General features: G+C 53.7%; 7 protein-coding genes across 7 annotated transcripts; 4 read left to right on the forward strand and 3 right to left on the reverse strand.

The window, feature by feature from the left end:
* Window positions 1-161: 161 nt before the first annotated feature.
* Window positions 162-2,212, forward strand: BO86DRAFT_409361 (uncharacterized protein). Its single transcript, XM_025674407.1, has 3 exons — window positions 162-279; window positions 414-704; window positions 854-2,212. Exons 1-3 carry the CDS (start codon window positions 253-255, stop codon window positions 2,054-2,056), a joined length of 1,521 nt encoding a protein of 506 aa, XP_025528507.1. The 5' UTR covers window positions 162-252; the 3' UTR covers window positions 2,057-2,212.
* Window positions 2,213-2,287: 75 nt separating this feature from the next.
* BO86DRAFT_388781 (beta-N-acetylhexosaminidase) lies at window positions 2,288-4,626 on the reverse strand. Its single transcript, XM_025671946.1, has one exon. The coding sequence runs from the start codon at window positions 4,279-4,281 to the stop codon at window positions 2,476-2,478; it is 1,806 nt and encodes a 601-aa protein (XP_025528508.1). The 5' UTR covers window positions 4,282-4,626; the 3' UTR covers window positions 2,288-2,475.
* A 229-nt stretch (window positions 4,627-4,855) lies between these two features.
* Window positions 4,856-6,175, forward strand: BO86DRAFT_388782 (seipin co-factor family protein). Its single transcript, XM_025671947.1, has one exon. The coding sequence runs from the start codon at window positions 5,222-5,224 to the stop codon at window positions 5,918-5,920; it is 699 nt and encodes a 232-aa protein (XP_025528509.1). The 5' UTR covers window positions 4,856-5,221; the 3' UTR covers window positions 5,921-6,175.
* BO86DRAFT_72393 (uncharacterized protein) lies at window positions 5,916-6,964 on the reverse strand. The gene is made up of 3 exons (XM_025677598.1): window positions 6,933-6,964; window positions 6,647-6,865; window positions 5,916-6,587 (listed from the first exon to the last, which is right to left on the reverse strand). Exons 2-3 carry the CDS (start codon window positions 6,752-6,754, stop codon window positions 6,096-6,098), a joined length of 600 nt encoding a protein of 199 aa, XP_025528510.1. The 5' UTR covers window positions 6,755-6,865; window positions 6,933-6,964; the 3' UTR covers window positions 5,916-6,095.
* A 457-nt stretch (window positions 6,965-7,421) lies between these two features.
* Window positions 7,422-11,548, forward strand: BO86DRAFT_337626 (5-oxoprolinase). Its single transcript, XM_025668962.1, has 2 exons — window positions 7,422-10,051; window positions 10,109-11,548. The coding sequence occupies exons 1-2, from the start codon at window positions 7,529-7,531 to the stop codon at window positions 11,429-11,431; spliced, it is 3,846 nt and encodes a 1,281-aa protein (XP_025528511.1). The 5' UTR covers window positions 7,422-7,528; the 3' UTR covers window positions 11,432-11,548.
* A 451-nt stretch (window positions 11,549-11,999) lies between these two features.
* BO86DRAFT_361050 (GNAT family N-acetyltransferase) lies at window positions 12,000-13,551 on the reverse strand. Its single transcript, XM_025669840.1, has 2 exons — window positions 12,541-13,551; window positions 12,000-12,417 (listed from the first exon to the last, which is right to left on the reverse strand). Exons 1-2 carry the CDS (start codon window positions 13,501-13,503, stop codon window positions 12,046-12,048), a joined length of 1,335 nt encoding a protein of 444 aa, XP_025528512.1. The 5' UTR covers window positions 13,504-13,551; the 3' UTR covers window positions 12,000-12,045.
* Window positions 13,552-13,806: 255 nt separating this feature from the next.
* sidH (enoyl-CoA hydratase/isomerase family protein) lies at window positions 13,807-14,855 on the forward strand. Its single transcript, XM_025674408.1, has 2 exons — window positions 13,807-14,119; window positions 14,220-14,855. Exons 1-2 carry the CDS (start codon window positions 13,900-13,902, stop codon window positions 14,807-14,809), a joined length of 810 nt encoding a protein of 269 aa, XP_025528513.1. The 5' UTR covers window positions 13,807-13,899; the 3' UTR covers window positions 14,810-14,855.
* The last annotated feature ends 7,142 nt before the right edge of the window (window positions 14,856-21,997 follow it).

The raw sequence follows: 21,997 nt of genomic DNA on the forward strand, positions 1-21,997 counted from the left end.
GTGAACGAGGCCGATGGCGATAAGACCGTTGATGCCTTGGATATCAGGCACTAGATCGCACTGTTTGGGTGATTTGCATCGCAGTCTGGTCACGTGCAGATAGCCTTCTGTTTACATCCTTCTCCTTCACGTGCCGTGGTCACCAATCGCTTTATCCCCATCCTATACCTTTAATTGTTTGAAACCAGGCATACAATCGCAAATATAACAATCCCTCCCTCGATAACCTCGCGAGTGACAACCCAACAAAGAATGGGCATCGACAGCACCGCCGAAGACGTAAGCTCCTCTCCTCCCCCCCTCCTCCGCGCGGAACCTCCCCAATTGCCCCAGAAACGCAAACCGAAGATTTGCTTGCCCCCCTGTCAACATCAACATCAATACACACAAACCACTAACCTCCCACAATCCAGTACAACCTAAGTCTGCATACACTCTCCCTCGAGAGAGAATATGACCAGACCGTGAGCACCGCGGCGCAGCTCCTCGACCAGGAAGCCCGCCGCGTCCACCGCGTGGACCAGCTGCTGCAGCAGTTCGAGAACGAGAACCTGCAGCAGCAGCTGGATCAGGCGCGCCAGGAGATCGGGCGGGTGCGCTCCGCCGAGCTGGAGATTCTGGGGCGGTTGAATCAGGTCGCGCTGGAGCGGGACCGCATCCAGCAGACGGTGTATGTGCTCGGGCATGAGAAGGAGAATCTTGCTGTAAGTTCTTTTTTTTTTCCCTGGATTCTTGTTATGACTTGGGGAGGGGGGGAGAGGTGAACGAGGAGGTTTTGATATCTTGTTGTTGTGATTGTTTGGTGCTTCGTTGGTTTTGTTCGTGTTAAAGCATTTACTGAGGTTACGAGCAGCGAGAGCTGGAATCCATGTCCGACACCTCCGTCGAGGTGAAAGCCCTGATGACGGAGAAGATGCGGCTGGCCAAGGAGTTGGCCGGGGTGCAGACCGAGGTGCAGCGGTTGCAGTCGGTGGAGAGCTCGTCACAGACTCTCCTGGCGGAGAAGCAGGCGCTCTCGCGGCAGCTGAGCTCGCTGGAGGTCGAGCTTGAGAATGAGCGGCGCGCGCACGAGCGGACGCGTTCCGCTCGCGCGGGGTCCGAGCAGCAGCAGCAACAGCAACAGCAGCAGCAGCAACAACAATTACAACAACAATTACAAAAACAGCAGCAGCAACAACAAGCAGCCACTGCAAAGTGGAATGCTGAGAAAGCCGCGTTGGAAGATAAGATCGAGACGCTCACGAAAAAGCTCCTCGCGACCAAGGATCAGCTCCGCAAGGCCCAGATCAACCACAGCAATAACAGCAGTAGCTCCATCCAGCCAGCTATCCAGGCCGGGACGAGTATCGTCCCCGTCAAATGGTCGAGGGACCAGCCCTCGACCGATCGATACGCGGCCGCCGCGCGGATCAACCCGGAATTGACGATCGCGACGCCCGGCGCGGTCCGCGCCAAGAACGCGGAGAAGGAGAAGCGCGCCGCCGCCGTGGCGGCGCTGCCCGGCGAAAAATCCGCCTTCTCGATCACCCCGTTCCTGAACCGGACGACCGGTGCTCCCTCGGCTGACGCAGAGTCCAACGAGATTAATGCCGACAACGCCAACAACGACAGCGACCAGGAGTCTTCCTCGCTCGAGGACAGTATAATCCGTGAACCGGATGTCCCCGCAACTGCAACTGCAACTGCAGCTGCAGTTGCACAAAGACCCCGCCAACAATCCCTGAGCTTGGGCAAGGCGCGGCCGGAAAAGACCACCGCGGCTACTGCGACGATGACAGCTACCGCTGGCAATTCGAGAAGACCGCGACAGGCGTCGAGGCGGCTGGATCCGATCGATGACGACGACGACGACGATGACATCTTCGGCGCGGGCAATGTCTCGATGCTGGCCAAGCCGCAGGTCCGCAAGCGCAAGCTGGGCGGCCAGCAGAAGAAGCTGATCATCGATGATGAGGACGATGATATGGACTTCGATTTCCGCAAGGCGGGCACGGCGCGCGGCCGGGGGTTCGGCGGTGTCCCGGCTTTTTCGCCGTTGAAGCGCGATCGGAGGTGAAGATTTCTTTCTGGTTGTGAAGTTTGCGGGCATGTCTATATATCTTTCTTCTATGGGTGTTAGGCGGGTTTAATGCGGTAATCTAATCTGGAAATTGGATGGTTTGAACGTGGGTCATCACGGTGTCTACGCGGTGTGATCGCTGCAGTCTTTCTCTTACATTGGGGACGCCAGATAGGTCTAGTACGCCCAAGGATCTGGGTAGACTACGATGCCATGCACGGTTCAACCGGCAAGTATATTCGTGGGTTTATGCCATTCGATTAAGTAGCACCTATACACATATGCAAGATGATTCGGCTTACAGCAGCCATTCATAAGTAGCCCGTTAGATCATCCAATGCTGACCACAAACCAACGAGGGGTCTTCCAAAAGGCAAGATTTGTACACCCAAGGCTTATTTCGTGAGTACATATCATCAGTGCACGGCACTCTGGTCACGATACAAGTCACAGGCATGGGGATGCTGCAGACAATACTTGGGCACGAGCGGGCTCGCCTGCACGCCGTTGGCGACGAGGTACTCACGGAAGTTCAGGATGCGCTGGGTCATCAGCGTGGTGCGCTTCTGGCCCTGCTCGTCGCGGTTGCCGGACCAGACGCGCTCGGCCAGGGCGGCGGCGCGGGGCCAGAAGCGGCTGGAGACGGTCACGTCGTCGACCTGCTCGGACCACAGCGGCGCGACCGCGCCGATGATGTGCGCGGCCTGGGCGTCGGTCAGGTTGGTGGTGAAGTCGTAGTCGTAGATGCGCTGCCAGGTCTTGTAGGGGGCGCACCAGCTGCCGCCGTTGCCGCCGTAGTTGAAGTTAGGGGTGTTGGGGTCCGGGTTGCTCATGACGTCGTAGCGGGGGTCGTTGGTGATGAAGCCGCCGAAGCCGCAGTCCAGGTACATGAAGTCCGACGACGAGACGATGACATCGTAGCCCTGCGCCGTCAGCTTGCTGAGGTAGTCCAGCCCGTTGTTCCACGACTGCATGACGATGTCGGTGGGGACGTCGTGCGCGTGCTCGGTCGAGAGAACGATGTCCTCCCACATGACCAGTCGGCGCGAGGTGCTGTAGTTGCGGAAGATCGGGACCGCGTTGTCGATCCAGTGCTGCGCCAGGTCGTTGTAGGTCCGCGAGGGGTCCTCTTGGAACCACTCCGTCACGTACGTGCTGAAGTTGAAGCAGTTGGCTTGGATCTCATCCGCGCCGACGTGGAACCAATTGTCGGGGAAGATATCTGAGAGCTCGTTATAGACGTCCCGCACTACGTCGTATGTGCCGGGGTAGATGATGTCCAGCTGGCCCGGGTTCGGCTCGACCGCCGTGTGCAGAGCCCAGTCATCGTTCGACCACCACGAGTTGATACAGGTCACCATTTCTGGGTCCGCGTTCTTCCATCCGGACGAAGAGTGACTGGGCATGTCAACCTCGGGAATCACCCGAATGGCACGAGCACGGGCATATGCAACCACGCTGCGCATGTCTGCATGAGTGAAAATCTCGCGCGGCGAGTACGCATCCTGGATCATCTCGGGGTGGGAGTCAATCTGCACGGGCCAGGATTGAGTGTCTTCGAGGTGCCAATGCAGGACGTTCAGCTTCGAAAGTGCCATTCCGTCCAATTGCTCGTAGATCTTGCCGACGGAGATGAAGTTCCGTCCCGTGTCGATCATGATACCACGGTACGGATAGAGGGGTTCGTCTTGGACTGAGACACACTGTTCGATGATCAGCCCACCCGAGCCGTCCGAGATTATCAGCTGCTGAAGGGTGGTGAACGCATGCAGCGCTCCCCAGACCGTCGCGGCCTTGATATCAATCGTGCTGCTCCCCTCAGTCAATTCGAGAGTGTAGGACTCGTCGACACCATGCTGAAGGTCCGCAGTGATGTCTTTGATCTCCACATCGACATATTGCACCGAGGGCGCTGAGACGCGCTTGTCCTTTTGAGTGGTTTTGGGAGACGCAGTTGGGAAGGGCTGGAAGCTTGAGATGGGTGCTTCGGTGGCGGCCGGTACCCACTGCAGGTCGACTACAGTTTTCCAGGCGCGATTCCAGGCATTAGCGAGGATGTTGTCGTCGGTGTCGTTAGGTGCGCGTAAAGTCACAAAGCCAGCCAAGTGCTTGGGTCCAGATGATCCCCAAGTGATGTTGCGCGGGGCCGGCAAGGGGTTCACTGAGACAGCGGAGGCCGTAGCCAGTACTAGAAATACTGGCCAGAGGCGACTAACCAACATTGTAGGCGATTTACCAATTCAAAAACAGACGAGGAGTGGTAGATTGAAAGGTGGCACGGAAGCAAGAGAAGAAAGGAATAAATAAAGAAAGGTTGACCAGAGAAGAAAAAGGCCAGGTGATTAATGGCCCAGGCACCTCCAGGACAGGGGGTGCAGAAGAGGGGGCGGGATCAGCATTCCAAGATGTTTGCTGCTGCATGTTTAGCTTAGATTCACTTGCGCGAAGTATGATCGAGTGGTTGGCTTGAATGTGGGTGAATCGGGGTGAATCGGTGCTAGACTAGTAGCTGTAAAGGTGGCAAGGTGGTACTGCTACTAGACACTAGTCAACAGAAGAAGGTGAAAGGGTAGTATTTGAGTGGAGACGTGAGACTATCTACAGCCTAGTTACGAGTAGATAAAGTGCGGAGTAATTTTGGAAGGGAAGTAGTACAGCACAACAAACATGCAAACAAACAAACCAAGCAATCCTCAGGCCTCAGGCCGCTAGCGTATGCCTGATGGGTCTGCGTGCCACGCTTGGAACAGAACTGTGGAAGACATTCCCGATCAGTTTCATTTCCGCTTCCATAAGCTCTCATCAGCCACCTGGTAGTTGATGCCAGGCCACACTATGCTCGTACCTTAGTACTGTGGACTCCAGTCAGAACTTACCTACCATGGTAGGTGGTGCAATCAACTGCTTTGAGTGGGACGCTATAGCAGCTGTCATATTACGAATGACGGCGCCCACTACGTCATTTACCGGCAACCCGGTTTAAAACGATGATGATTTCATACTTCCCCCTCTATCCATCGTGTTGTTTATTTACTGTCGCTCGCCTTCACGAAAGAAAAGAAGATACAGTGCTGCTACTACAGTCTCTCTATCCTTGATTCATCCTCCATACAAAGCCCGTGCGCTTGAATCGCGTGCACCACTGCCAGTGCCGACCTTACAATGTCCCTCAACACAGCGACCGGCGTGGCAACCAGCGGCCTACAGGGCCGACCCCCTAAGTTGACCGGGGACGTCAAGTCTACGGTTCAGCAGGGCCACAAGACGGTCAACAAGACTGCCCAGAATACCACCGACTCAGTGCTGCCCGGCCAATTCCCTGGAGACGAAGACGGAGTCAAGTCCGCCCAGCGCGATCAGAACAATGACGGCCCTATTCTTTCTCCTATGCGCGAGTGGTATCGTCGCTGGGTACCCCGGATGTTCGACAAGATGGAATCATACCTTATGGGCTGGCTATCCTGGCTCTTGCCGGGACCACGACAAGCCCGTCTGTATGACGCCGCATCCAAGCGGCCGGCCAGCACAACCTTCCTCATCTGCCAGCTGCTTTGCTGCGGAGTCCCGTTGCTCGTCTTCCTGGCCGGTGTCTTCTTGTTTGCTGCCGTAGCAGTTATTCTCTGGTGTGTTCTGTCGCTGCTCATCCTCGGTCCGGTCCTCTTGGTGGCTAGCATGATGGGGGTCTCGATGTGGGGCTGGGGCTGGTTCTTCTACAGTGTCATCAAGTGGGTCGATCAGACCTATCTGGGTGGTATGCTTTCTCGATTCTGGCTGTCACGAAGCTCGTCTGATGACGAAGATGACGAGAATTCAAGCAAGGAGGAAGGGAAAGAGAAGGGTGGTGAGCAAAAGGAAGGATGAGCAGAGCCAAATGACAGATACCTGGACTGTGGAAGGGATGCGGGTATGGAGGCATGGTCATTGTTGAGTCAGAAGGGTCTAGGGAAATTGAGCCGTCGATGTATAGCCCGGTCGCTGTTCATTGAATTCTTGTAATTATTTTCTGACAAATCCACACCTATTCTCTCATAGATCGTCAGGAGACAAATGTTTCCCTAAGCTTTGACCAAGTCGCTGCCAGAAGACCCTGCTCAGGCAGCTGATGGCTGCAAAATTCATTCCACTCCCACATCTTATGCGCCTGAAGACTGCTGGTCATCTCCTTCCACTCCTCGGCCTGGGGATAAGGAGACCTGTCAAAGACCAGACGCATAGCCCATCTTGAGGTATCTCCACCCTGTCTGCCCCCCGTTCTATCATGCTGAGTAAGGAATGAACCTCGTTCCAATCGTATGGTGAAAACCTTGGGCTCAAAAGCCTTGTCGGTGAGTAAAGCTTCGTTGATGCGACGACCAGGGGGGACATAAGACTCTGCAATTTGTCTCTGGGATAGCCTGATCGCAATCTCGAATTCGCTGAGAAGGCCATCGGTGGTGATCGCAGCAACCTGCTCGAGAGAAGCTGGGCGTAGGGATCTCCAATCCAACTCTGCCATAATCCACACCTGGGTTTCATAACGACAGATCAACTAGTCTCGACTTAGCTTTTTTAGTTTCAATGAAATGAAAGAAAGGGGGCTTCTCTTACGTGGCCACTGCCGTCCGGATGGAACATGATCTCATTGCTCTGCATGGGATCCCAGAACCAGGATTGTCCAGTGAGAATTGACAAGACGGATTCGCTTGATTCGCTCATGTTGCCTTGACGTGCACAACACTACCGAAATTCAATGGTAGGACAGATGGTCTCAGGAAGAAACGGGGAGGAAGCGGTTTGATATATGTTGATGCCTCTCACGTGGGGGCCCTTTACTGTGGCTGTTAAATGTGCCATGCTGGTAAGGCTGACAGACACCGGACCCTGAGACGCTAACCTTTTTGGCATGTTTGGGGCTGAAACTGACACAGCCCCATAGTCTAGAGTGCCAAGTGAAGTCGTGCTGTCAATTTCCGACTTTTGTGCAGAGTTGTTGATAAAAGGGGGATAAGCTTAAGTAATCTTTGGCCAGGTGAGGCTTTTGCACATATACATCTGATCATGGCCGGGCCGGCTATGCAGGCTAATTCAACTAGGATAGCAGAGATGATAGGTCAAGTCGATCAACCATCCTTAACTCCGAGTTCCTCATTACTATTTGCTGTAACTTTTCGGGCTCATCCTATCTACGTGCATTATCTTTAGTCTTCTGCTTTATCATGGCTATCATGGGGATAGACGACGGCGCTATCGGGCCGGGCTCTCCGTACGCCCCGCCGTCATCGGCCCGACACGTGACCGGGAGCCAATGGGACTCCTCGTGGAGTAAATACAGCCGACTGACGACATCCGAAGCTTATCAACAATTCCCCAAAGCGGGATTGTTATTTGAACCCCACGATTGCCCCTCGTTGACTTTCCCCTCACTCATTCTACACGTCCTTTCCTTACTTTGCTACACCCATTGTCTTGTCCGAGCCTCTATCCGGCAAGATGACCGGGTCTGATGACAAGATTACCATTTCCATCGACCGTGGCGGTACCTTCACCGACGTACACGCCGTTGTGCCCGGTCGCCCCGACATCATCCTCAAGCTACTGTCCGTCGACCCTGGCCACTATCAAGATGCACCCACCGAGGGTATTCGCCAGATCTTGGAGCTCGTCACAGGAGAGTCACATCCACGAGGGCAGCCTCTGAAGCTCGACCGCATCAAAAGTCTTCGCATGGGAACGACCGTGGCTACCAATGCACTGCTGGAGCGCAAGGGCGCTCGCTCGGTCCTTCTCACCACCAAGGGCTTCCGCGACCTGCTCAGAATCGGGGATCAATCCCGTCCCAATATCTTCGATCTATCCATGGCGAGACCTGGCGTCCTGCCAGAGAGAGTCGTGGAAATCAATGAGCGGGTGGTCCCCTGCCACCCGCTTGCAGACAAAGATTGCTTCTCTGAAGCTCGAGTCGTCGAAGGCACAACTGGGGAACAGTTCAGGGTGGTGCAAGAACTTGACATCGACGAAGTGCGGCGGATTCTGCAGGAGTTGAAAGACCAAGGCTACCAGTCATTATCGGTTGCGTTGGTCCACTCATTCGCTTACCCCGAGCATGAGCGCCAGATTGGTGAGGTGGCCGAGAGCATGGGCTTTTCCGTGACCTTGTCTTCGAAACTACAGCCAATGATCAAGGTTGTCCCTCGAGGCATGTCTGCCGCGGCGGATGCCTACCTCACCCCTGTCATCAAGACCTACATCGACTCTATCTCGGACAGCTTCGAGGGTGGTCTCGAGAAGCAACACGAATGTCGCTTTGAATTTATGCAGTCTGATGGTGGCCTAGTAGATTTCCGCAGGTTCAGCGGGCTGAAAGCGATTCTATCCGGCCCGGCTGCTGGCGTGGTCGGATTCGCGGCGACCAGCTGGGATCCGAAAGAGAAGACTCCAGTGATAGGATTTGACATGGGTGGCACGTCGACAGATGTATCCCGCTACGATGGACATCTTGAGCATGTATTCGGATCCAAGGTTGCTGGCGTACTCATTCAATCTCCGCAGTTGGATATCAATACTGTGGCCGCTGGTGGTGGTTCCATCCTCTCGTGGCGGAATGGTCTCTTCTATGTTGGACCCGAGTCAGCGTCAGCCCATCCTGGCCCTGCTTGCTATCGCAAAGGAGGTCCATTGACAGTCACCGATGCCAACTTGTTCCTCGGTCGGCTGTTGCCGGAATATTTCCCTCACATCTTTGGGGAAAATGAGGATCAACCACTCGACCTTGAGGTCACCACGAAGCTTTTCGAAGAACTCACCCAGAAGATCAACTCCGAGCGGAAGGAGAAGGGTCAAACAGAGTTCACTCCAGAAGAGGTCGCATTGGGATTCCTGAAGGTTGCAGATGAATCAATGGCACGCCCAATCCGCAACCTTACCGAAGCCCGTGGCTTTGAAACTGCTTCCCATCATCTTGCATGCTTCGGTGGTGCAGGAGGTCAGCATGCCTGTACGGTTGCTGCTTCATTGGGAATCTCTCGCATCATCATTCACAAGTTCTCTTCTGTCCTATCTGCGTACGGCCTGGCACTGGCCGAAGTTGTCAAGGAGTCGCAAGAGCCTCTCTCCACCGAGTACTCCACCTCCCGCTCCACTCTCGACAAACGCTTCGATGACTTGATCCAAACGGCTATGAAGGATATGGAGAGTCAAGGATTCCCAGCCGATCAGGTTCGACACGAACTCTATCTCAACTTGCGCTATGAAGGCTCAGACACAAGTCTCATGATCTTGAAGCCTGAAGACGACTCCGACTTCCTGGAGGAGTTCAGTGCCAGGCATCGCAGGGAGTTTGGCTTCAACTCTGATCGCCCAGTCTTGGTTGACGATGTCCGCGTTCGTACGATTGCTTGCTCCAAGGTGCGGGAGGAAGTAAGCCCTCTGGTACAGCTCCGCGAAGCCACAATCAAGGATGTTAGCGGTGACCCAGACACTGTTTCGAAAGCTTATTTCGATGGCAATTCTGATCGCATAGATACCCCTGTGTACCAGCTCAACAAGCTAGACAAGAACACTCGAGTACACGGCCCAGCAATTATCATTGATGAGACGCAAACAGTTGTGGTTGCGCCCAATGCCGAGGCCAAGATTCTGGACACCTGCATTGTGATTGATCTTCAGGAACTACCAAAAAGCACCGAAGATGAAGCTGCCTCTTCGTCTGGAATTGATCCTATCCGCCTCACCATTTTTGGCCACCGCTTCATGTCCATCGCCGAGCAAATGGGTCGCACCCTGCAGAAGACGTCAGTGTCTACTAACATCAAGGAGCGCTTGGACTTCTCTTGTGCCTTATTCTCTCCCGATGGCGGTCTGGTAGCCAACGCGCCTCATGTGCCGGTTCACCTCGGCTCCATGCAGTTTGCTGTACGCTACCAACACCAGAAGTGGCTGGGCAAGCTTCAGGATGGCGACGTCCTGGTGGCCAATCACCCCAGCTGCGGTGGAACTCACCTCCCTGATATTACTGTACGTGACTCTTGAGAATATTCCACTAGACAGGACTGAGGACTAATTATCAATTAGGTAATCACCCCGGTATTTGACAGGCCCGGTGGTAGCGAGATCATGTTCTATGTCGCCTCTCGCGGCCATCATGCCGACATCGGTGGTATTCTACCAGGATCCATGCCGCCCAAGTCGACCGAATTGTGGCAGGAAGGTGCTGCCATTGAAGGTGACAAGATCGTCAGCAACGGTGTGTTTGATGAGGAGCGAATGATCGAGCTTCTGGTTCACAAACCTGCGCAATACCCCGGTTGCTCCGGAGCTCGTTGCATCTCGGATAACCTGTCAGACCTGAAAGCACAGATCGCTGCTAACACTCGCGGTATCTCCTTGATCCAGGCTCTTTTTGCAGAGTATGGAGTTGAGACGGTCCAGAAGTACATGTATGCCATTCAAGCTACGGCTGAGACTGCGGTACGCAATCTGCTGAAGGACCTCCACAAGAAGTTCGGCGGTCAGCCATTGGAGGCTGTCGACTACATGGATGACGGGACTCCGATCAAGCTGAAGGTCACTATCAACGGAACCGATGGGTCTGCGGTGTTCGACTTCGAGGGCACCGGTCCCGAGGTCTACGGCGGGTGGAATGCGCCAATTGCCATCACCCACTCGGCCATCATCTACTGTCTTCGATGCATGATCAACGCGGATATGCCTCTGAACCAAGGCTGCCTGGCCCCCATCGACATCCGGGTGCCCTCGCCCAGTATCCTCTCGCCCACGAAAGCGGCAGCCGTGGTCGGGGGCAACGTGGTCACCTCGCAGCGGGTCACCGACGTGGTGCTGAAAGCGTTCCGGGCGTGTGCGGCGTCCCAGGGCTGCTGCAACAACCTGACCTTCGGCACCAACTCCAAGAAGGACCCGGACACGGGCGAGACCATCCCGGGCTTCGGGTACTACGAGACCATTGCCGGCGGCAGCGGCGCGGGGCCGACCTGGAACGGCGAGTCTGGCATCCACGTGCACATGACCAATACGCGCATCACGGACCCGGAGATTCTGGAAAAACGCTACCCCACACTATTGCGCCAATTCACGCTCCGCGACAGGTCCGGCGGCCCGGGAAAGCACCCCGGTGGCGACGGTGTCATCAGAGAGGTCGAGTTCCTGTCTCCGATGGAGGTCTCCATCCTCTCCGAGCGACGCGTCTACCGCCCCTATGGTCTCGAGGGAGGTGAGGACGCTCAGCCCGGAATGAACCTGTGGGTGACCACGGACCCGGATACCGGTGTGGAGAGGAAGGTCAACATTGGGGGGAAGAACACCGTCTCTATGAAGACGCATGATCGCATTGTTATCATGACGGCTGGTGGCGGTGGTTGGGGTGCTGTATCTGCTTGATTTGTTGCCGAGTAGGTGAGATGGACAGGGTTGAGGCGGTTGTTTAGAGGATTCCTTTGTTTGGCATAATGATGTAGTTATATGGCTAGCGAGGCGTTTTAGATTGATACAAGCAACATGAATTGTATATGTGCAAGAGAACTATCGTCTTGATTAAGCGTTCCTCGATAGAATCTCGATAACCGTGCGGGTTGAACAAGTTCAGAATAATTACAGGACTACCACCCAGCCCGGTAGAGGACGCATCGAAAGATTTCGGTTTTCAGTAAAATGTGGACAAGTATTGTACGGAAGGAGTAATGTGAAAAGACCGTTTGGTATCGCCGTACGTGTGTCTGTAATTCAGCACAGCTCGGCAGACTGTAAGATGTAGACAATACCAATACAGACCCCGCTTTGCAGGACCACACTACTGTGAGGGACGATAAAACGAAACGGTATCCGTAGTTATCCCGCAGAAATCAATTTCCTCGGCTCCAGCACAGACAGCCCTTTGCGGTAGAAAAAAAAAAAAAAAAAAAAAGGAAAGAACCATGCACGTTGACCATAACATTACAATTTCATTCCCATTATATACACACCCAATACCGAAACCGCATGCCGGAAAATCTGATTTACAACTTCGCATCCCACGCCATGCGATCGGAGCTCTCGAGGGGCCGCTCGCGCCCGTCCCACCACAGCGGACACAGCTGGAACCACTTCTCGCGGCTGCAGAAGACGTGGACGGAGCGCTTGTGGCCGAGGTCGACGTACTTCTGGACGGTGAGGCCCTGGGCGTTCTCGTAGGAGAGCACGGTGGCGCCGGAGGCCTTGGGCTCGCCGACGACGCACTGGGTGCGCGGCTCGTCCAGGAAGATGTAGTGGATGACGCTGGCCCACCAGGCGTTGACGCGGAAGGCGCCGCGGATCTTGTTGTCGCCGACGAGCGAGTGGCGGCCGCGGTCGTAGTCGCCGGCGTCGTAGTGGGCGCCGTAGTGGTCCTCCTTTTTTTGCCGTGTTGCACAAAGATTAGCAATGGACGAATTCTTTTATCATCAACATGGAGAACGGGGAAGGGGGGAAGGGGGAAGAAGAAAAGGGGGGGAAAAAGGGGGCCGGCCCCATACCTTCGCCCAATACACCTCGAAATAGGCAAACGGCTGCTCGTCGAACCGCCCGAACAGACACAGCACGTGCTTGTCCTCGTGCAGCTTCCGGAGGTAGTTGCGGTGGTGCTCGAGCGTGCCGGTCTCGTTCCACCCCTTGGCCACGCGGGGGTCGTTCTGCCACGTGTGGAACCGCTGCAGGTGCGCCTCGTCCTGCCAGTCGACCGCCATCAGCGAGAAGTGCTGGTCCAGGTGCGGGATGTACCGGCTGTACACCAGGGACCCGGGCGTGGGCTTGACCGGCCGGATCGGGTGCCGCGCGTAGACGCGCTCCTCCGGGAACTTCATCGAGAACTCGTAGTTCTGCGCCATGGGCGGGTACTGGCTGCCCGCGCGGCGGAGCCGCCCGTGCGTGCCCTGGTCGACGGCCCAGATGGGCCGCGGGCCCAGCGGCGAGCCGGCGCCTTGCCAGAAGGCGGATCGGAGGAGGACGACGGTGGGCCGGTTGGAGGGTTGGTTCTCGGTGCCGAAGGGCTCGCGCGGCGAGGGGAAGGGCACGGCCAGCCCGGTGCGGATGCACTCCTCGCGGACGATCTCGTGGCCGGGCCCTTGCAGGTCGAGCCGCACCGTCTCTTGCTCCGGGTGCGTGAGGAAGGTCGCGTGGATGAGGTTCCAGATCTGGGCCAGCGTGGGCGGCTCCGCGGTCGTCCAGGTGAAGGTCGTGCCGGGGCTACGTTGGCTGCGCGCCCAGGGGCTGTTGTTGTTCAGGGGGATCTCTTTGGCGGATTCATTGTAGCCGAGGTCGGTGTATTCGAGGGAGGCGTGGTGGAAGGGCTCGGGGAGCGGTTGCCCGGCGGCTTGGCTGTCGTGCAGGCGCAGTTGCAGGACTCGCGGGGTGGTGGATTCGGAGACGACGTCGATTTTGTAGGTGGTGAGATAAGGATGGGGGAGTTTGACCCAGGGTAATGACTTGGTGGAGGACATGGTGGGATGTGTTTTGAGGGAGTAGAGAAGAGGGGGGGAGGTGATTGAGAGGGGGAGGATAGAGGGAGAAAGAAAGGGAAAAGAGGATGCAGGGAGGAGAGCTACAAATAACTAACCGGAGTTAATCAATCAAATCAATCAATCAATCAATCAATCAACAATCAACCCGAGGCTCGCGGAGGCCAAGTCGAGAGTGGAGCTTCTGTTTTACCATTCCGTACACACCGAACCAAGCCTGGTTATTTAAGTTGGGTATTTCCGTACACTCCCCCATCATTTCATTTCAGATCTTCCGCTCTTCTAAGATCATCTCGCACTGCAACAACTACAACTTCTTCTCCTCTACTTTCTCCTCTCCAACATCCAACCAGCCTACAACGGCTCACACCACCGACCATGTCGCAACACCCCACAGTGCAAGGCTGCCTCATCAGCTTCCCCACCCCGCAAATCCTCCTCCTGACGCTCAACCGCCCCGAAAAGCGCAACTCCATCACCCTCGCCACGAGCAAAGAGATCCAACACCTCTGGTCCTGGTTCGACGCCCACCCGACCCTGCGCGTGGCCATCGTCACCGGCGCAGGCGGTTCCTTCTGCGCCGGAGCCGATCTCAAGGGTGAGCTACCTCGCCCTTCCTATCACCAATCCCCTCTCAATCACCCGCACGCCATCCCTTCCGGTCCCCCTCACTAACACTCCTCACTCCCGCCCAACAGAATGGAACGACCTCAACGCCCGTGGCATCGAAAACAAAATGACCGCCCCAGGCCTGGCCGGCCTGCCCCGCCGGCGCGGGGTGAAGCCCATCATCGCCGCCGTCAACGGCTTCTGCCTCGGGGGCGGGTTCGAGATGATCACCAACTGCGACATTGTGGTGGCCAGCCGCAACGCCACCTTCGGGCTGCCCGAGGTGCAGCGCGGGATCGCGGCGGTCGCGGGCTCGCTGCCGCGCCTGGTGCGCGTCGTCGGCCGCCAGCGCGCCGCCCAGATCGCGTTAACCGGTAGACCGTTCTCCGCCGCCCAGATGGAGCGCTGGGGCTTGGTCAATGAAGTCGTCGACACACCGGAGGGGTTGGTGCCTCGCGCGGTGGAGATCGCGACCGCCATCGCGAGCAATAGTCCCGATAGTATTCGGGTGACCTTGGAGGGGTTACATCTCGGGTGGGAGGAGGCCCATGTGGAGGTGGGCAGTGAGCGGTTGGTGGAGGAGTGGTATGGGAAGTTGATGGCCGGGGAGAATTTTCATGAAGGCGTCAAGGCGTTTGCGGAGAAGCGGGCGCCGCAGTGGAGGGCTTCCAAGCTGTGATGTGAAGATTGATGGAAGGGGAATTTGTCTGGCTGAATGATACCACTACGTATGACGAATGCATTCTTTTTTTTAGACTTGGTACGAAATACTGTACGTACTGCGGCAGGCGGTTGTGGTTACTCGTTACGCCCGGGACTCCGGATGTTGTACGACGTACTGTACCGACTGGCTGCAGTATGAGAAAAAAAAAGAAAGAGAACGGTGACACATATCCTGCTACTGGTTCCACCTCAGACCCGGACTCTTATTCCACCGACTCCACACAAGGTCCTCGGTCGGGTGGGCAGGATTGTGGCAGTTTAGGGGGGGGGGAAGACGAGTCTCAACATGTTTCCTGGTTACCGACCCTGAAGAACCCAGCAGTGGTCTCCCTCCCGAAGTGCGTAGTGTATTGTACAACCCTTGGCAACACTGTCAAATTCATTCAACCGAGGCACTTCGCTCGACCGGCATTTTTCGGCGTGGGGCGCGTTGCGTTTTCAAATCCCGAAAGAAGTCTAGTGGGGATGGAGTTTTTCGCGCAGATAATCTAATCAGATCCTTCATTGGAAGGAGACCCACCTCGCTAGACCTGTATCTGATCCGCTTTGTCTAATCTGATCTTTTAGCTGTATTTGGGTATTGTTACATTTTACCCGTCAAACGGTACATTACCACTGGTACAAGACTGTATTGAAGTCGAATACACAGTAACGCTCTTTCGCTGTTATAGTACCAAAAACAAGCATTGTTCAGGTCATGCCATTTCTCTGTCCCACCTCGAAGGTATGTTGGGGTTTATCCGAGTTTGAATTATTCTCTGAGCAGAGAACTATAGGTATGAACCAAAGTGGTTCATCATAAACCGATTCGGGTTTCAGGTCTCTCATAGCTCTGCTAGCGGTGGCTGTAGAAGGCAATATTCTTATGGACTCATAAGCGTGTTGGTGGTGGCATGCTATGAATGCTTGATCGTTCTTTTCGAAGCAGAGATCCCTCTCAGTGAAGGGAATGCCCGTTCCCTGAGTCGAGTGTCTCGTCTCTGTCATTGGCCTTGCCTTGTGAAAGCTTCAATACGCAATAGTCGCGAAGTCAGGTACTTTAGAGGTTTCTTCTTTGATGCACTGCGCCAGTCGCAAGTATTTCGTGAATGCACCAGAAGTGCTTCTTCTTGGCATTTGATCCACAAACCAACATCACCGGTGTATGTTTTGTCGGAAGTGCTTCTCTGGTCGATATCATCGAGAACGATCGGTATGCCAATACTCGGTGAGAAAGAGAGGCAGTACATACTAGTGGACGGAAACCACAGGCAACTGGCTAGGGTAGTCTTCCCATTTTGCCCTGTGTTGCTGCCGAGCCTGAGTTCGAATCTCGACTATGCTCTGGCGGCGGAGGCAGGCGGAATGGAGAGCTGCAGTATGGCCTATGGTCAGTCAGTCAGCCGCGAAGACTCTCTCCCCGCGTATACAGAGCAGAAGGAAAGGCGAGCAGCCGAACTGACCAGTAAAGGCTCCGCAGCGTCGAGTTCGGGGCGCTATTGTGTGCCAGAGATGCTGTTTGAGTGTGCAAGGCTTGCCTTGCGATCCAGCCCTAGACCGCGGAAGACCCTGGTAGCTTGCTCCACATGTTCCATATAGTGGGATACTACGCGGACTTTCCTCCAGGGGCTTTGCGTCCCTCTCGGGTCTCATGCATGCCACGCAAGTGGCCTCGTTTTCTCGCCCCACGCCTCTGGCTATCGCTGTAGCAAAACTCCTTGGGTTCAACACCGCATTCAAAACAATTGCTGCGGTGGAATGCAGCAGCATTGTCTTTGTTTCTATGCGGTCCGGGCTTAGGTACCATAAACGCGTTCAAGTCAAGGTCTCGACACTCTGTCACGGCAGCTTCATTGGACACTGTAAACTATGGGCTTGACGCAGAGTACAATGAAATGCTTGGATGGACTGGCGTCTACATGGTTATGCAGCACTACCTGCATCAAAATAGCGAAAGGCCCTGAAAAGGGGGCAACTATGTGGCCCCAGATGTCGCAGAAGCAGGCTACAGGGACAGGACAAGCGAACGGTTTAAGCGGAGACGATTCATTGCTCGACGTGCATGTCCCAGTCTTCTCGGGGATTATTAGGATGCATGTTGCTGTCTGCGACTGTCCACCAAACTATCGATGGCCGACGAATTGGCAATTGTAGCAATCATGAATGCAAGTGTATCTTGTCCCGCAATGAAAATCAGCGGGCTAGAAGCATCGGCTGGCGGATTTGCAACCAATCCGAAGCAGCCGTTAATTTGTATCAGTGATGAAGTCGAGACCATGAAGCGCGAAGCTCTTGGTATAGATGTAACCCGCTCGAATAACTTGTTGAAATGTGTCGTAGACTCCAACCATCGGACGCCACAACTTTTACAATGAAGGTGCAGTTCTCGCCCCCACCGATATCGCTTCTGTATAGTGAACGTGAGTTCAGAGTCTCAAAAACATTCAACAACGATTCATCAGCCAAGTGGACTTCAATCACTAATAGGATAGAGTATGTCCTCCATATCCTCAGGATGCCAAACCTCTTCAACATCCTCCTCTTCCTCAGATTCACCACGAAGCAGTATCACTGTTCCATTCGAATGATAAAAATGATAATCAATCTCCTCCAGAATGCAGGCAACTGTCATAGTGTCGTGCCAATGGCGAAAAGAGAACAGCCGATAAAATGATCCTTCGGAGTGGAGGAATCGTTATTTTCTTCAGTAGGTGAACCTTTTCGGAGAGTAGCTTGACGGGACTGATCACAAGTTTGGAGCGGTCGAAACCGCCATCTTCGCGTAAGCGCTCGGGGGATCTTGGTCGTATTCTGCAATCAAGGCTCTTAAGAACTCGAAATGCGGTTTGTACCATTCGAATCACTTTTTCCGGAGGATCTGCCATATATCACTGATATGTCAGGGTGTTTCCATTGTAATGTCTTGTCACGGCGATAGTTGGTATGCGTTCTCACCGTTTCAAGAGTCTAGCTGTGGACGATGTCATGCCGCAAAGCTAGAATGAGGAGAAACTTGATAATGATAGTACTGGCATTCAAGTCTGGATCAAGATGCCCCATCCCACAATTTGCTCCGCCTAACAGCTTGCGGATAATCTAGAAGCTCATAACGGGCTTCCTTCTGTCTCTTGCGTAGGTTTCCCATTAGCAGGGTAGAATAGAAGTGGACAGTAGCGAAGTTCTCCGGTGCAATAACTGAGAATAGAGTAGTGTTGGAGCTCGGTCGGATGTGGAAGAATGTAACTTATAGGATTGTAGCTTTGAAGATTGTGCCTGTTGCTGGGACAGAAGCTTTTGCAGTGCCAATTCTTTATCCACAGTAAAGATCATAACAAGCGACGCTTTTGCGAGTGCTTCATTCTCGCAGTATATCTCAAGGTGTAAATCTTCGAGTATGTACCATTGGCCATATGATGAAAAGCAGTTTCAAAGATAGTGGGTCAGGAGTGCATTTCAAGTAAACCAAGATCAATATATTAAAGCTTCATCGTTTCGCCCTTGTGAAGGGCATATTTTCCTTCTTGGGTGTGGAAGAGGATCGACCAGCACGGATAAGACAGTCAGTATCGACAGGTGGACCTATGTTCTCAGCTATGCTATCAGACTATGCCATTTGACATTGTGCAGCTTTGCATATACGGATAGAGCAGACTGCATAATGGTACACATGGACGTGGTGGGATAGACGCTGTCTAATGCCAGACCGGTAAACAGAGGCAAATTGCGAATCCACTGGCTGAGCAGCTTCAACTCATCGGGACTCAAATATTTTGAAACATTGATGCTAACTAGAGCAGTATAGTTCGGCGGGATGGTGGTAGGATCGGTCGTCTGGGGTCCATTTAGGGGCAGAAGGACAGAGGCATGACAACCCCTTATGAAGCAGCAGCAGTTGTACCAGGGCCCCGATTGAGTTTGATCTTGGGGGTGTAGATTCATGCTTTCGAATCGGCTTACTCTCGGTGCTGGCCCTCGGTAATGAAAAAGGCTGTCTCTGTGACAGACATACCGGGACGGCGTCAACTGGGGGCCTGGCAAGTGGCCTGTCCAACTGTCACGAAAAAGTCAAGTTACAGTCATCGAAAAGAACTGGCTAGTCCTCCGCAAGAGTAAGTCGGCCAGCATTGAATCAAACGGATCATCCACTTCCTTCCCTGAGGACCAGGACTCTGAAAGGTTCCCAATCAGTAGTCCCAAAGGCTGAATCGTGCGTGGTCAACATAGTGTCCTGAACCGTATCCAGAATTCCGTGGCTTGGAGGCAGCTAATGAAGGAGTAGGTGGCTTAGAATATGGCAGGCGTATGTGTTGTAGACAGTAGGGACTTTAAGCCGATAAGTAGTAATTCTGGTAGCAGTTCATACATAGAGGGACCGGACCGATTGCCCGGCATCTTTGCGGCACTTCTGCACGACCGCTGCCTCAATGGCTACCAAGTGCTTCGCCGCATCGTCCCCGTCCCCATAAGAAAGGGTCCTATCGACATTGCCGGCCAACTCGACTTGTTCTCGCTAGAACCAGCCGCTATGGTCATCATTACCTCCAGGTGGATGGCCGGTGCGACCTCCTACTCAAAGGTAGAAAGGCCACATAGTGTGTCTTGGCTCTTAAAGACTGCATTGAAGAGGAACGTGGGCCAGGAAGTTTTGTGAGGGCTGAGAAGAAAATCGGGGAATGATATTCTGAATAGTATCGCCGTAACATGAGTAAGGGGCAGAGGATTAATCGGGTGGGGAATCAGTCCGGACAAGGGTTCCTAATAGCTTTGGAGAGCCTTGGATCTGAATATCAAGACCGACCTAGCATTCTGTAAGGACCTCGAGAAAGCCTAACAACCTAAGTCAACATAGCAAGAAACTTGAACCGTAGCTCAAGGAATGGACTCATTCAGGTTTATCTTCCCAGTACAGGCGCTGTAGTCTTGGTAGCAGTGGCATAATCTTTTCCGTGAGCTAGGTATAAATATTGTCATGCAGACCTGAGCAAAATAAGCGAACTGGCTGAGTCCTGGCCAAGCTTGTCGAAGCTCTTGCTTCATTGAGACCATTTTATCTGGCTTCGCAAGATAACCCATCTTTCGTGACCACTGTTTTTCCATGACTAGTCGGCCTGAGATTACCACCCTCTGCCACATACCTGCTCCACAGCACTGAGCCAGACCCCAATACTGAAGCAGGCTGTCAGCGACAGCACTTCGAGCTTCACCTTGAGGAATCAATTCCCCTTCTGCGGACACCGGGGATCAAGATTCAGCGGCCGCAGCACCCGCGCACCCATATGGGCAGGGATCACAAAGAGCCGAAGCCCTGACTGTAGTCGCCCTTATGCGGGAACGCATAATAGTGAACGTGTCTGAACCACTTCCCAATTATCATCCGGGTAGGGTTTCCACCATTTCTTCGTGCATCAGGCTCTGGCAGACCCCTCCCTGTCGGTACTTTTTTTCGGCTTCATTTTACCCTGGCGGGGGAGAGTATAACCTACCCGTATACGCAGAAGTTTGCAAAAAAAAAAAAAAAAAAAAAAAAAAAAAAAGAAAAAGAAAAAGAAAACCCGCAATACCTGTTCGTTTTGCTTCGATAACCACAAGAGCCGTCTCCATAGCCCCGGGTCTGCCAATGCCACATGGTGTAATCGGAGTTTCCCGAAAGAAGGACTTCCTTTGGATCCCTGTAATCGAGCCAAGGGGGTTGTAACGATCGCTTAAATCAATATTTTAGCATTATTTTGATTTCTTTCGCAACCTACCACACCCTGCTGTCGTTAGCTTGAAGAGAACATCAGTATGGTCATGTTACTTACATGTAGTTAGCATGTCTGAGCAGTGCTAGGAACTTTAGTAGCCTTTGAAAGTTCGACGGAATGCATCATCCTCTTGAAGATGTTTGACATGGCTCTTGAGAATTTCAGTCTCGCTAAGCCAAATGCAGGACCATGATGATGAGCTTCTTTTACTTTTCTGATCATATTTCGGCTCACGGCGCTCCTTGTCCGCTAGTTCAGCGTCTGCTCTCACGGTTACGGCTAGAGCTAACGGAGGTCAGACGGTCATCTTGGCAGCTAGGCAAGCTGACTTTCCTTTCTCGTCTGTTTTTGGAAGGATCTTAGATTCGTGTCTTCTTACGACTTCCAAGCCCATTGCTGGTGGAGATGATTGAGCTCATGGGATGCGTATTTCTCCACGTCCTTAGCCAAGCGAGAATCGCATTCAATGAACAGGTCGAAACTAGCCAGCGCAACAGTGCTTCCGCGGACATAGTCTCCAATTGAGGTTAGATTTCTGCCCGAGTACATGGTATTCCGAAAGAGTCCGTATGGGTGCTCCCCAGTTGTTGAAGGCGTGCAAAGCCCATCCGTTATTTGAGCGGATCAGGGCTATCAGGGCGCAGGGTGCCGGGAGGAACCGTATCATTGGGATAGTCTATTGTCACGCTCGATGCGCTCAATTCGGGCAAGGAAATCGTGGGCGGAGGAGGTGGCACCCATAGTATAATCAGCTGGTTGTTCGGAATAGCTAGGAGTAGATGTCCCTGAGCGAAGTGAGGCTCTTCAAGTGACATACTGCAAATCGAAGACACATTCCAGACGCAAGTTCAATAAATGGACTGCAAAGCAGGTGGAGGTAGGAAATACGGCGATTTGAACGTGGCTGGCGTTTTCTTTCATTCCCGGAGATGTCCACGACATCTTCCCCCGTTCAGTCTGAGAGTTGCAGACAAAACTCGGGAGTGGCCCGGTCACCGTATTCACGATGATCTGCTAAGTTTCCGTCAGACACGTGGGCGCAACAGAAAAGGTAATTGAAAGATGGTTACATACTTGTTGGGCTGCAGGCATAGTGGTTGTGGTTGTAATTGCGCAGTTCACAGTTCAGTTGCGGCAATCCGCTCAGCTCCCCGAGCTCACGGCGCTCTGAACTGTCTCTCAAATCACAGCGTCGTTGAAGTTCGCCTGTATTAGCTGGATTCGAATTCGCTCCTCAGGGCGAGAGACCTAGGGCTTTTTCTTATAGGGCGGAAATCTAAAGGGACAGATTTCGGCCCTTTGATTTGAGATACTCGACGCTTTTGCGGCCAGTATCGCGGCATCATTTTTCAGTTTCGTGAGGGCTCTTTGAATCACAAGAGACCCACATGAAGACGGTGTTGTTCCATACTCATCACTTA

The sequence above is a fragment of the Aspergillus japonicus genome, assembly GCF_003184785.1.
Source record: "Aspergillus japonicus CBS 114.51 unplaced genomic scaffold BO86scaffold_19, whole genome shotgun sequence".
NCBI lineage: Eukaryota > Fungi > Ascomycota > Eurotiomycetes > Eurotiales > Aspergillaceae > Aspergillus > Aspergillus japonicus.

What these genes read in the sequence shown, in the direction of transcription:
- BO86DRAFT_409361 (XM_025674407.1), top strand. Translation starts at nt 253, where the DNA reads ATGGGCATCGACAGCACCGCCGAAGAC. An exon ending in TCGACAGCACCGCCGAAGAC is followed by an intron (nt 280 to 413) that starts GTAAGCTCCTCT and finishes CCCACAATCCAG; the next exon opens with TACAACCTAAGTCTGCATAC. An exon ending in ATGAGAAGGAGAATCTTGCT is followed by an intron (nt 705 to 853) that starts GTAAGTTCTTTT and finishes GGTTACGAGCAG; the next exon opens with CGAGAGCTGGAATCCATGTC.
- BO86DRAFT_388781 (XM_025671946.1), bottom strand. Translation starts at nt 4,281, where the DNA reads ATGTTGGTTAGTCGCCTCTGGCCAGTATTTCTAGTACTGGCTACGGCC.
- BO86DRAFT_388782 (XM_025671947.1), top strand. Translation starts at nt 5,222, where the DNA reads ATGTCCCTCAACACAGCGACCGGCGTGGCAACCAGCGGCCTACAGGGC.
- BO86DRAFT_72393 (XM_025677598.1), bottom strand. Translation starts at nt 6,754, where the DNA reads ATGAGCGAATCAAGCGAATCCGTCTTGTCAATTCTCACTGGACAATCC. An exon ending in ATCCGGACGGCAGTGGCCAC is followed by an intron (nt 6,588 to 6,646) that starts GTAAGAGAAGCC and finishes AGTCGAGACTAG; the next exon opens with TTGATCTGTCGTTATGAAAC.
- BO86DRAFT_337626 (XM_025668962.1), top strand. Translation starts at nt 7,529, where the DNA reads ATGACCGGGTCTGATGACAAGATTACCATTTCCATCGACCGTGGCGGT. An exon ending in CTCACCTCCCTGATATTACT is followed by an intron (nt 10,052 to 10,108) that starts GTACGTGACTCT and finishes ATTATCAATTAG; the next exon opens with GTAATCACCCCGGTATTTGA.
- BO86DRAFT_361050 (XM_025669840.1), bottom strand. Translation starts at nt 13,503, where the DNA reads ATGTCCTCCACCAAGTCATTACCCTGGGTCAAACTCCCCCATCCTTAT. An exon ending in TCGAGGTGTATTGGGCGAAG is followed by an intron (nt 12,418 to 12,540) that starts GTATGGGGCCGG and finishes CGGCAAAAAAAG; the next exon opens with GAGGACCACTACGGCGCCCA.
- sidH (XM_025674408.1), top strand. Translation starts at nt 13,900, where the DNA reads ATGTCGCAACACCCCACAGTGCAAGGCTGCCTCATCAGCTTCCCCACC. An exon ending in CGCCGGAGCCGATCTCAAGG is followed by an intron (nt 14,120 to 14,219) that starts GTGAGCTACCTC and finishes CCCGCCCAACAG; the next exon opens with AATGGAACGACCTCAACGCC.